At 43.8% G+C, this 13793-nt stretch overlaps 1 protein-coding gene across 1 annotated transcript in view; it reads right to left on the bottom strand.

Annotated features, from left to right (window-relative positions):
• NSMAF (neutral sphingomyelinase activation associated factor) overlaps nt 1–5797 on the bottom strand; it is a 62618-nt gene extending 56821 nt beyond the window's left edge. Inside the window, exon 1 of the mRNA XM_065902999.1 lies at nt 5393–5797. Within this exon, the coding sequence (XP_065759071.1) occupies nt 5393–5451 (59 nt within the window). The 5' untranslated portion in view covers nt 5452–5797. The remainder of the gene's footprint in view (nt 1–5392) is intronic.
• Nucleotides 5798–13793: the final 7996 nt, after the last annotated feature.

The following is a 13793-nucleotide window of genomic DNA, read 5'->3' as shown; positions in this document are numbered from 1 at the left end:
CATCCCATGTTGCTCCAACAAGTTGCATGCATATTACAGGATCTTCAAAATGCTGAGAGAATTAAACAACCAGCAAAATTGATTTTCAAAACAAGGGCCATATAGGGACACATTCAGACAGACAAAAACAAACATAGTTTACTATCATCAGACCCCCAACAGGGGAACTTCTCAAGGACATTCTTCAGGAGAGAGAAAATTCTGCAGGGAAGATACATGCAAGAAGAAATGCCAAGACACTGATAAATATGCATGTAAACTATACAGGTATTAACAAGACAATGATACTGTCTGATTAAAATATAGATTGCTAATACTGGACCATAACATACTATAATTTAAAATGGGACAAAAGGAGCTAAGTGTCCCAAGGTCTTTATATTGTTAGGAAGGAGGGTAAAGAGAATGACTGGCCTCAGACCTTAAGTTAATCATAAATGTTAAAATTTCAAAGAAAAGCACTAGAAAAACCAGAAACAGAATATATAACTTCCACATTCTTCAGGAAAAATGAAAACGGAACAAGGAGATCTTGCTAGTTAATCCAAGAAAAGGAAAAAATGAGACAAAATTAAAAAGTAAAAATGATTCCAAATATATCTGCAATATTAATAAATGTAAGTGGGCCAATCTGTAAAGAAATATCAGAAAGAATAAGAAATATCAGAAAGAATAAAAAGTTCAACTACAAACTATAAGAAATAAGCTTAAAATCTAAGGATAAGAAAAGTTGGAAGTAAAAGAATGAAAACATATGTAATGCAAACAACCCAAAGAAAATACAGCTACATTAATATCAGAAAAAATAGAAAAAAATTATTAGTAGAAGGAGTTCATTGTATGTTGATGAAAAATTTAATTTGCTAAGGAGACATCAATTCTAAGGTTAAGTAGACTTAATAACATACCCTGAAAATAGTTACAGTGAAGTTGACAGAAATACAAAGTGAAGTTAGCATCATGAATCCTCTCTCAATCAGAAAAAAATTCAGTAAAGAAATAAAAGATCTAAACAATTAGCAAGCTTTATGTTAATACATATACAGGATATTGTACCAATATTAACATCTATCTTCAACATCATATTGAACATTTGTGAAAATTGACTACATATTAAGTTATAAAACAAAATTTCAAAGTATTATACAGACCTTATTCACTGAGCACAGATTAACAAATTAAAAGAAGATAATTTCAAAATCCATCAGTTGGAAATGTTAAATATCTGATGAGTAAAAAAATGATACCACAACAGTATTTAGGAAAAAACCAAGCAATGAATTCATTAAATGGTCATTTCCATTTACATCATTTAAAAAAATCATACAGCAAACACACTGGAAATCCATTTATGCATAGATTCTGGTGTCTTTTTAAATGGTAGCCACTTTGGAAGAAATTAATTTGAGACAGTAATAAGGGAATAAGGTGACAGGTATTTCCAGTAAAGTCAGTGTAAATTCTAAGTTAATAAAAAAATTTGCAACATTTATTTTTACTCTGTTTTTTGGTTATGTAAGAAAAATAAATCTTATTTCTTTACATCATAGTTACGTCAATTTCTCTCAGCCCGTCAGTATTCCTAGCTAACTGAGTGCTGATTCTGATTTTATTTTCAACACCACAAACTCCACAGAGGTATGAAGGAACAGGATGTACAGTCTTTAAAACGAATGACTAAATCGGACTGTAACAAATCAGCTTTCCCTCTCAGGAATCATTTTTAGTATTAGCAAATACAGACACAATTGACAAACATATTAAGTAAAAGATATTATATCAGGCAAGAAATTTAACACCAGCATAACCAAGAGAATTATACACAGATAGAATGTTTGAAGCGAAGCTGAAGTCTGAGACATGCCTGTAAAATGATGCATGTAATTTGTGAGCCCAATATAAGAATTTATGATCATCATGTTTTAGCCTGGAAGGACAGCTTTCAAGCCACAGGTAAGTAATCTGTTCTGAAACTGTAGACAGAAAACTGACTCTCTCCCAGTAGGGACAAGCCTCAGCTGTCTCAATTTCTCTATCACCTTAAAAGAAAACAGCTGTGGTCCCACCACACCACTCCTAGACCTAAGATAAAGTGTGTAACAATTAGCTTACTCCTAAATCCTGAAATAGAAATATCTAAATAGCTGCAGTTTATAGAATTCTCTTGTATGTTAATCTACTGTACACATCTACCATTCCCAACAATTCCAAGATACGTGAACTGTCTTTGGATTTTTACATTTATCTTCATTAACACGTGCAAAGGACATTTCAAAACACCAGTGAGATCAATATGCTTTCTTCCAATCTAAGTCTTAACCAGAAGAACAGTGTATTTAATCTGAATAGCCAGTTAGCTCTTTGTTTTCTAATAGTGAAAACTACCCAAAGTTTTACTTTAAAGCATCACCAATAATTGATACCAGTCTAGTCAAGGCTATGGTTTTTCCAATAGTCATGTATGGATGTGAGAGTTGTACTATAAAGAAAGCTCAGCACCAAAGAATTGATGCTTTTGAACTGTGGTGTTGGAGAAGACTGTTGAGAGTCCTTTGGTCTGCAAGGAGATCCAAACAGTCCACCCTAAAGGAGATCAGTCCTGGGTGTTCATTGGAAGGACTGATGTTGAAGCTGAAACTCCAATACTTTGTCCACCTGATGTGAAGGGCTGATTCATTTGAAAAGACCCTGATGCTGGGAAAGATTGAGGGCAGGAGGAGAAGGGGACGACAGAGGATGAGATGGTTGGATAGCATCACCGACTCAATGGACATGAGTTTGGGTAAACTCTGGGAGTTGGTGATGGACAAGGAGGCCTGGTGTGCTGCGGTTCATGGGGTCACAAAGAGTCGGACGCAACTGACCGACTGAACTGAACAGCTGTTTAAACCAGAAACTTTCGAGTTGGACTGCTGTTTAGCAAGTAAAAATACAGGACAACTAGTTAAGTTGGAACTTCAGATAAGTTACAAAAATTTTTTAGTACAAGTACGTATACAGATCACATGTGACAAACTAGAAGATTTTTCAGTTTATCTGAAATTCAAGCTTAACTGAGAGTCCTGCATTTTATCAGGCAACTCTAAGCTAGAATTCTCCCTCTGTTACCTCCCACATGCAGTCCATCCCAACAAGGCCTATCAATTTTACCTCCTAAAATGATCTAAAATCCATCCACTTTTCTCCATTTCTTCTGCCATCACATTGATCTAAGCCACAGATCTAAGAGTTTCCCAAGTGCCTCTCTGCTTCTACTTTTGTAGAACTACCACATTCTCTAAATGTATCAGCATCAACTTTATACTAAGAGAAATAAAAGCTAACTTCAAGTTTCCCCTTTCTGGGTCATTATTGAGTAGCTGAATAGCAGCAGAAACCTAAAATCTCTTAAGCAGCATCAGAGGAACCCATGAAACCGCAACTCTGAAGAGTGAGGACTTTTCAGGGGTGACCTCTGAAACAGCTCCAAGGAAAGTAACAGTTCTCTTAGGTGTGTCCAAGTCAATGACCTCTATCAATCATCTTGCTAAATGGTGTTTATTGCTACAAAGAGATAAGCTAAGAAAATCTGTGCAGCCACAAGTAAATTAGGAGTTCAATAAAGTTGGTTTTAAAACACTCTTGTCTTTCAGAAAGAATTCTAAGATTTAGAAAGAGACTGCTTGATTGTGAGATATTCCTGTCCTTCAGACTGCTATTCTAAGAACCCATCCTGGTTACTGTGCCCATCAACCCAAGGTTGCAAAGTCACAGAGCAGAGCACTAGAGAATTTAGGTTGTCAGTAATTAAGAGTCAAGTGAAAAAAATGTGGCACTGGCTTTTTCAGATTACCGATGCTCAAGAACAGTTGCCCCTCCTGACTAATGAATAATAAGTATTTTGGTTGTGAGAGCTAGTCCTCTGCAAGCGCAGCTAGCCTGTCACGCTGTGTGATCAATGGATAGCAACAAAGCAGATTATACAGAGAAATGCCAGTGCAGACTTTAAAGATTTGTGTGATACTTCAGAGCTGTAGGAGCTAACCAAATTAAACACAAATTACTGCCATGGAAGTAACTGGCAGAAAACAGGTTTCCCTGTATATCAAACAGGCCTGTGGAATTGTTACAAATAACTCTTAGATCATAGAACATGATGGCAATTCAAGTGTTTCAAAGTTCTTACAATGTAAATTTGAACATTCATCTTTTTAATACAGAATACCCAGTCTTAATGTTGTTGGCACTGAACAAAGAAACTATTCAAGCTGTCTCCACATGAAACAAGCATTCAAAGGGGAAGTCAGAACAGCCTCTTATGAGAGTGAGTTCCTTTATTGGGGATCCAGTTATTATTATTCAATAAACAAGCCTTTCTGTGGATATAACCTAATGATGCCACCAAAATCGCTCTTGGATGCCCCATCCAAGATACAGCTTTTAGTATGTCTTCTTCTCTACAGCGGAAAATAGAATTTCAGCCTCTGGACACCCTGGCAGAGGCCAGTATTAGAGATTGGAAAGAGGTATGAATGGTTGCACAGGGTCCAGTCAATCTCTATAAAAAGAACCTTAGATGCTGTAAGAACAGGCAACCCTTAACGCCTGCGCTTGTATTTCATGTATAATCTGTTTTGTGGGTCTCCATTGATTACACAACGTGACAAGCTGGCAGCACTCCGAGATAACTGGCTCCACAACCAAAATACGTGTAAAATGATTCATTCCGTTTCTGTCAGCACCTGGGACTACAGATCTGAGGACCGGCAAGCTGTTTCAGTCACACGAAATGCACTGGAAATTGACTTATAGCAGAAGTGAGCTTTCTTATAAAGGGCTTCCCTTGGAGAAACTGAGGATCAGAAACTGAATTTTAACTTCTGAGACCATTTCAGCCTCCACTCGCAGGACCCCGAGTCCCCCCGGGATGCGCTTTCACGTGCTCCCATAAGAAGGTCCACTGCTCGGCGAAGGACGTCTTGGGGGGGGGGGGGGGGCGGTGCGGTGCGGGCTGGACCCCGGCTTTTCTGTGAATAAGGCCGCTCTTTGAGGCTCTCTCCCGGCCCAGGAAGGCAGAGAGCGGCCCGGGAGTTTGCTTTGGGGCTGAACTTGGGACAGGAGCACCTGCGTCTGCGCCGCGGGCGGGTGGTCGCCCACCCGCGCGGTGTCGCCCGAGCGCGCGGACCCGAAGCCGGGGGCCGGGGGGCCCGCCGAGCCCGCTTACACCCCGCTCCCACCCACCCCCCGACCCCCGGCCGCGCGGCCCCTTCCGGGTGAGCCGGGCCGCGGCGGCGGGACCCGCGTGGCCGCCCGGGCTTGGGGCTCCGGCGCGGGGTGGGCCCGGCCGGGCGCCCGCGCCTGCCCCGCGATCCCGGCGGCGGCCCGGCCTCTGCGCTGCCCGGCGGGCGCTCACCTCTCCCTGGAGTAGAGCTGCAGCTGCTGCTCGCGCTGCCTCTTCCGGGTGAACGCCATGGAGGGCGGGCGGGGCGCGCGGCTCCGGCTCGGGTTCCGCGGCGCCGCCGGCCGAGAGGTCGGGAACCCGGGAGGCGGGCCGGGCACAGCCGGCCTGCGGGCCCCACGAGGAGAACGCGCCTGCGGCCTGGCGTCCGGAGCCCGCGCTCAGCGCCGCATCCCCGCCGCGTGGGGCCTCGGCCGTGACTCAGGTCGGAGGAGGGGCGGGCGCTCGCCCGAGGCGCCCGGGACCCAGGGGTCCGGCTTGGGGGGTCCGTCCCTCCGCCCCAAACCGCCGCCCCGCGGCTCCATTTCACTACTTTTCCGCCTGAAGACGGAAGCCCACCCTGAACTAAGCCAGCGTGTTGGCCACGGAGGTTCTAAATAACAGTTGAATCTTTAGTTGCAATAACTAGTCACATGACTCTCTTTTTGTTAACAGCTGTGTTTGAGATCTAGCTTACATGCAAAACAATTCAGCCATTTAGAGTGTCCCAATCAGTGGTTTTTAGTATATTCACAGATACGTTCAATTTATTGGTGCAGTTGAAATCCAGCAAGACCCTGGAGTGGGGGGCGGGGGGGGGGGGGGCTCCTGGGTACAAAAGCCATTCTGGGTCCCTGTTTATGTTTGAAGAAAAAATGCTTTAGTCTTCTAGGCCTTCGCTGAGTTCCCAAGGGCAGCTTCAAGCAGTTACTAACCAGGGCAGAGAGAAGCAGAGAGGAAGGGAAAGCAGTCCATCACAATGCAGAGCGGAGTCCTAGCTGCTCCTCAGGATGAAGCCAATACAACTGAGCTCTGCTACCGCATAAGGCCCCGGGGGCAGGCGGGGGATGGTGACTTCAGGCTACCCACACGACTTCATCCTCTTCCCTCACCACCAAACATTGAGAAGAAAGGCAAACACCCTTCCTCCCTCAGCCCACATTTTGCCTATAAATACTCTTCCCTGAAACCCACTTGGTCTAGCAATAGATGCTCTGAGTTCAGAAGAGAGTCACCTCGGCTGGAAAAAAGACCAGAAAAAAGCTTGCAAGTTTTCTTCATTCAGTTAAATGTTAGCGACTGATGTGACCCTGCCGATGGCGAGTGACAAAGATTCCCAGCCTCGCCACTTTGAGCCTTCCTCTCCACCAGGCCTTGGCCTAGAAAACCACAGACTCTCAGCACATATGACTTTGTCTGCCACAGTACAAGACCTGCACAAACAGAAGCAGTTTCTGACTACCCAGGCCTCATCCCGGGGTACCCCCAGCTCCCTTTATGTGCCTGTCTGAGGAGGCTTAAGGCTTCCCAGAGGATTTACTATTTATTATAACCAACAGCTGAGGATCCCCTGTGGCTCAGTGGTTAAGAATCTGCCTGCAATGCAGAAGTGGGTTCCATCCCTCGGTAGGGAAGATCCCCTGAAGGAGGAAATGGCAACCCACTCCAGCCTTCTTGCCTGGAGAATACCTTGGACAGAGGAGCCTGGCGGGCTACCGTCTGGGGTCACAAAGAGTCAGACACAATTGAGTACGTACATAGCCAATACCTGACATGGGCCCTGATTGCTGTTTCTGAGGGCATTTACAAAAAGGCCTTACAGCTGTGAATTCTTTCTCTGAAGCCTTGAGATGTATCTCCCACAACCCAGGATTGGTTTCCTAAAGGACTTGAAAGCCATTTGAAATATCATCAGGAGGTTGAGGGCATCTGTCTCCTGCTTCCCCTGTAGCTCAGTTGGTAAAGAATCTGCCTGCAGTTCTTAAGAATAATCCTTGTTTATTTTTCTTAAGGAAAAATTATTCTTATCCTTCCTTGGTATTCCCTTATCAATTCCCTTGAGTATCAGAGGTACTCAAGACCTCTGTGGGAATGATCTGATTACTGAAATGTTATTACCATGGCCCATGTATAGGCTGCTTCTCTCTGTTCTAGCTCATGTATGTTTCTCAGTCATGTCTGACTTTTTGCGACCCCATGACTATATAGCCTGTCATGCTCCTCTGTCCATGGGATTCTCCAGGGAAGAATATTGGACAGGGTAGCCAGTCCCTTCTCCAAGGGATATCTTCCTGACCCAGGGATCGAACTCAGGTCTCCTGCATTGCAGGCGGGTTCTTTACTATCCATGCAACCGGGGAAGTCCACTCCAGCCCATTGATTTTAGATTAAATTGACTTCCCCAATGGCTCAGTAAGTAAAAAATCCACCTGCAAAGCAGGAGACATGGGAGATGCGGGTTCTATCCCTGAGTTGGGAAGATCCCCGGGAAAAGGGCATGACAAGCCACTCCAGTATTCCTGCCTGGGAAATCCCAGGGACAGAGGAGCCTAGTGGGCTGCAGTCCATGGGACTGCAAAGAGTCAGACAGGACTGTGACTGAGCAAGACAGATCTGAGGTGGGCACTAAGAGTCTTGAGCCACCAGGTAGTATTGATGCTGGTCTAGAGACCACTTTGAGAAACCCGGCTTTAGAACAACAAATTCCTTTCCAGTCTTAAAGAGAGCAGCACCTCCATCTCCCCCGCCTCCGCCCCCCACCCTTCTCTTCATCCTGGCATCAGCAAATATGCAACCTCAGGTGCGGGGAGTGGGGGGAGTGCTTGCATTTTACTGCGAGCACTTATCAGCACCTTTCCCCCAATAAGCACAGTTTCCTTTCTAAGAGGCATGAGGTGCCAGGTTTAAAGAAAATGAGCCTTGTTTTTCCCCCACTGTGTTGCCTCATCATTGTAATTGTCAATATTATCGCTATCTGAATTTATGATGCAATTACTTTGTAGAAAACACTACGCTGAGTACTTTGCATTCATTTTATTCTTCAATCCCGTTGGGAGCTAATTCTCCACAAATCTTTCACATTTCACCATATTAGAATAGCATCATCAGTCAATTTGCTCAGATTTATTTCCATTCTGGGAGAGTAGAGATCAAGAGTATCCTCCCCGGGGGGACACCCCAGGGATGATGAGGACCACACCCTCCCTGCCCCAGGGAAGACTTGCCGACCTCTCAGGATAATTAATGGAATAGTTCTCTCCAGAGGACAGAGGGCACGGGTTTGCCAGCAGCCTCTGAATAGGCTGTAGCTCAAACAGTAAAGAATCTGCCTGCAGTGTGGAAGACTTGAGTTCGAGCCCTGGGTTGGGAAGATCCCTTGGAGGAGGGAATGGCTACCCACTCCAGTATTCTTGCCTGGAGAATCCCCAGGGACAGAAGAGCCTGGTGGGTTACAGTCCATGGGGTTGCAAAGAGTCAGACAAGCCTGAGCAACTTTCACTTTCCTGGAGAAGTCTGGGGATTTCCAAAGATGCGTATTCCTGAGCTGTGATGCAGGACCACGGTGTGTCCACATGCACTGACCGCCTCATCGCACCAGTGGGATGTGAGGGTCAAGGGGCTCCTGTTGCCTGCTCCGCGGTGAGTGACACGCTCTTCAAATCCATGTGAGTACACTGGCCCTGTACCGCCAAATCTAGAGGCATTTGCCAAGCCTATCTAGCAGCTGTCACCTGCCACTCCAGAGGAACTACCTGACTCCCTTCTTGGCAAATCTCTAAGACTGTTCTATTATTTCCATTCTTTGGAAGAGAACAGCTAAGGCTTTATGCAGTTTTAATAATATGTCCAATAGTAAGTGACAATGCCAGTTGATAAGTGACAGTGACAAGATCTGATCCCATGTCTGCCTGACTCAAATCTACTTTCTTTGCAATTATACATTTCTAGTGGCAATTCTGAGACCTTAAAAACAAAACAAAACTAAGAATCAGAAGTTCTCATTATTGTATTAAAGCTCTAAGTAACCTCACAGGAAGAAAACAAAATTTTCCACTGTCAGTGTACCCAAGGGATCCCCAACATACCTACCAGTGACAGTTGCTCCTGGACAATCTTCCTTGAAGGCAGGGAGGGGGAAGGGTCAACTCAATGTTTCTGACATCCCCTTTCAAAAAAATATCTAATTTATTTGGCCACATTGGGTCTTAGTTGCAGCACACAGGCTCTCTTAGTAGCAGCATGTGACCCCCTAGTTGTGGCATGTGGGATCTAGCTCCCTGACCAGGGATTGAACCCAGTCCCCAGAATCTTAGCCACTGGACCATCAGGGACATCCCTGAGATCCTCATAAAGTCTGCTTTTCCTCCGTTTCTCTTAGTAATTTATAGTGTTTGTACATCTACATATCCATTTTCAGTCAGGTTTACTGAGGTATAACTTACATATAGTAACGTTCCTCAGTTGTAACTGTGTCATGATCCCATCCCGTGTTATGAAGAGTGTGGAGTCATGTGACCACCACCATGCTTGTGATGTAGGAATTTCCATCACCCTAAAATGCTTTCTTGTGCCCTGTTGTCAGGAATCCCGGTGTCCCTTCATGATTCTTGGCAACCACTGATCTGCGTTATGTCTGTTTATTCCTCTTTTCTAGACTTTCACATAAATGGAGTTATGAAGCACGTAGTCATTCCTGTCTGACTTCCTTCCCTCAGCCCAGAGCTCTTGAGGTACATCCATGTGGTTACCTGGAACACTACTTCATTCTTTTTTTCTTTTTTTTTTTCATTCTTTTTCTTTTTTTTTGCTGAACAGTAAACTTTGTATGAATACACCTCAATGTGTTTGTCTTTTCAACAACTGATGGAAATCTGGGATGTGTTCAGTGTTTTGGGCTAATATGAATAAAGTTGCTATTAACATTTGAGTACACATCTTTGTTAGAATATACATTTTCTCCCATCTCCTAGGGGCCATCTCCTGGAGGCTCCCATGTGTTCCCAGGGTAAAGCCCAGCTCCTAGCAGGGCACTGATACTTTTCAGGAACCTTTCTCTGTCTTTCCCACTGTATATCTCTAAATATTTTCTGACACAAATTTGTATCTATGCACCCATACAGTGCTAAGAGCTGGGGATAAATATGAACAAAACAGAGAAGATTCCAGTCTTTACAGAGCATCTAGTGGGTAAAATTGACTATAAACAAACCAAAATATAAAATAATTGCAGGGAATTCCCTGGTGGTCCAATGGTTAGGACTCTGTACGTCCACTGTGGAGGGCCCAGGTTCAATTCCTATTAGGGGAAGTAAGATACAAAATACCACAAGTCACATGGTGCAACCAAAAAAAAAAAAAAAAGATTGCTATCATGAGGGCTACAGAGAGATAAGATGACACTATTAGCTGCCATATGGCACAGGAAAACTTAGTCAGGCACATGGGCACAGATGCCATCAAGGTTAATGATGGGCTAGGGAAGAGGGACTCGGTGAGCCCAGAGTCAAAGCCTTTCATGAATCAGGTGGATTCCCAACAGGACAGTAGATGATAAAGCCTGATGTCATTAACTCCTAAGAAATTCTGGTTCCTGAAGGAGAAAAATAAATCATGTGAATATAGCAAAAGGAAGCAAGGAAGATGCTTATCTCTTGGTCCTAAGGTGCACAGGTTTAAGAACCCAGGATTACACAGGACGAAGGACTAAGAGTTGCTATGATTGCTAAGGATCAGAAATGAGTAACATAGTCTCTGTCCTGAAGGGGCTGTTAACTTCCAAAGACTTGGGAGGAGAGGGGTGGAGAGGAGATGAAGTTCAGAGTAAGTGTCCTGTGCTAGTCAACAGCTGGAGAAGCTGAGCTGCTAATGATAACAGAAGTAAATAGGTGAGAAATGGGAGGACAGATAGTGAAAATTGTAGTTTGGGTCCTGAATATATGGTTCCCTGGCTTCTAGCTTCTGCTCACTTGTGATTGCTCTGAGCTTCAGAAGCTTGAAAGGGATGCTTGACCAGGCGTAGCAATGTGCTTGTCCACACACTCAGGCCTTTGCAAAGCCGTTCTGACTCAGTAATTTCCCTGTCCTCGGACCCCCCATTCATGATACACGTCAAATTTCACTTCCTCTTTGAGTTCCCCAGTCACCATTTGTACCTACCCACACCCTAAGTGAAAAAGAGCAGATACTGAATCACCCGGATTCTCACGGCTTCCTGTTCAGAGTCTAATTTTAGTTTATACCCTCATGTAATTATTTGTTTACATCTCTGTTTACCCTTACTCTCATAATAGCTCCTTCAGGACAGAGATGATGTTACTCATTTCTGATCTATAGCAATCATAGCAATTCATGGAATGTCAGTCCCATGCATATCTTGTAATTATTTGTTTACATCTCTGTTTACCCTTACTCTCATAATAGCTCCTTCAGGACAGAGATGATGTTACTCATTTCTGATCTATAGCAATCATAGCAATTCATGGAGTGTCAGTCCCATGCATATCTTACCAACACAAGCTGATAGAAAGCATTAGAAATTCAACTCCATTGGTCTGTTACCTGTTTTGTGAGACCATGTTTTCTCTTATTATTGTACTTATCTTGTTCAAGTTTCACAGCATGCTCTTTCCATTAGTACTTTGAGCATAGCTAACAAATCCATGTCATCTTGTTCATGCAGTTTAGAATCCTGTGTGCTGTGTGAGTCTATATCCTGATAAATTCAAGTGTCCATACTTGGTGGCTTGTTCTTTCAATGAAGCTTCTCGCCTCCATTGTTTTGGTCACTTCAACTGCCCTTCTCTGCCCAAGTGAGTATAGACTCCCTTCGTTTCAGAATTCAGAAACCATTCCTTGCTTCACCCTGCTTGTATTTCTTAATGTCTTCACTAGGGCTTAAAATCAGCTTGGAACATTGACTGAAAATGGGTTTGGTTGTCACTGCGTGAATGAGCGGAAAATAACACTCTATATGTGGTCTTAACATTCGAGAGATTTTAGCTGCAAAGTAGACTAGATTTATGATCACTGTTGTGTTGCTTGCCACCTTTAACATATATATCCATTTATTTAGAGAGTACTGACAAATGACAAGGTGTAGACAGATTACCTGTTTCTGGATTCATAAAGAGTGTAGAAATTAGAACACAGTCATGGTTAGGACAACGCAAAACACCCAAATCTACTTTAGCACAGATTCATGAATAAGATATCTGGTGAAGAGTATGCATATAGATCATGACAAAAAAGTGTTAGTCACTCAGTTAAGTCCGACTCTTTTGTGACCCCTTGGACTGTAGCCTGCTAGGCTCCTCTGTCCATGGAACTCTCTAGGCAAGAATACTGGAGTGTGTTGCCATTTCCTACTCCAGGGAATCTTACTGATCAAGGGATTGAACCCTGGTCTCCTGCATTGCAGGCAGATTCTTTATCATCTGAGCCACCAGGAAACACCCATTATATAGCATATTGCTTTAAAAAAAATTATTTATTTGGTTTTACCAGGTCTTAGTTGCGGCATGTGAAATCCAGTTCCCTGACCGGGGATGGAATCCGGGCCCCCTGCATTGGGAACATGAGTCTTAGCCACTGGACACCAGGGAAGTCCCAGCATATTGCTTTATAAATGATATAAATTGCTTTTGAAAATAATGAAATCTCATCAGAATGCTCCCCAAAGATGTTCACAACTTCACCTCAAAAAGGATGACTATTAACTTACATGGAAAAAAGATTCTGATTTAAGGACCTTGAAAGGGCAAGATTATCCCGGATCATCTAGATGTGCCCACTTTAATCACATGGGTCCTCTCCAAGCTGTGGTCACAGGGAGGTGTGAGTGCATAAGAGAGAACCCGAGAGACGGCAGTGGGAGACTCAAGTCACACTTGCTGACCTGGAAGACAAAGGCCATGAACTAGGGGATGCGGGCGCCCTCAACAGATTGGAAGAAGCAGAGAACCAGATTCTCCCCCCCAGAGCCTCCAGGCAGGAGCAGGGCCTTGCTGACACCTTGGTTTTAGCTCCGTGAGATTCCAACTCTGTTGGAAGCCACAGAGTTCACAGTAATTTGACACCTCAGCCATAGGAAACCAAAATAAGACAGTATTGTAAGGCGGATGGAACGGCTTTCCAGAAAGAAAAACAAACCAACCAACCCAGTGAAACCTGGGCTGAGAGTTGTATATAATTTAGATGGAAATGGGGAATGTGACTGGAGAACATGAATTATCTTTGATCATTATTTTCCAGACAGGCCTGATGATCACTTAATACAGAGAAAAAGACTGCACAATATCCACCAAGCTGTTCACAGTATTGCTTCAATGGTGGGATTATGGGTAGAGCAGTCCCCCCTTATCCGAAGTTTCACTTTCCGGGGTTTTAGTAACCCACAGTCAACTTCAGCCTTGAAATACTAAATGGAAAATTCCAGAAATAAGCAATTCATAAGTTTTAAATTGCATACCATTCTCAGTAGTGTTGTCTGGGGAGTGTGTAATTTCCTCAGTTCTGTCTTGCCACAGCAAAAATTTGAAGTGACAGACAGACCAGTGTTATAGCTCAGTTTTATTGGCAGGTAAAGAAAATACATCCT

The sequence above is a fragment of the Muntiacus reevesi genome, chromosome 12, assembly GCF_963930625.1.
Source record: "Muntiacus reevesi chromosome 12, mMunRee1.1, whole genome shotgun sequence".
NCBI classification, from domain to species: Eukaryota; Metazoa; Chordata; class Mammalia; order Artiodactyla; family Cervidae; genus Muntiacus; species Muntiacus reevesi.
Note: the sequence above shows the minus strand (reverse complement) of the source record. Positions and strands in the feature narration are given on the sequence as shown.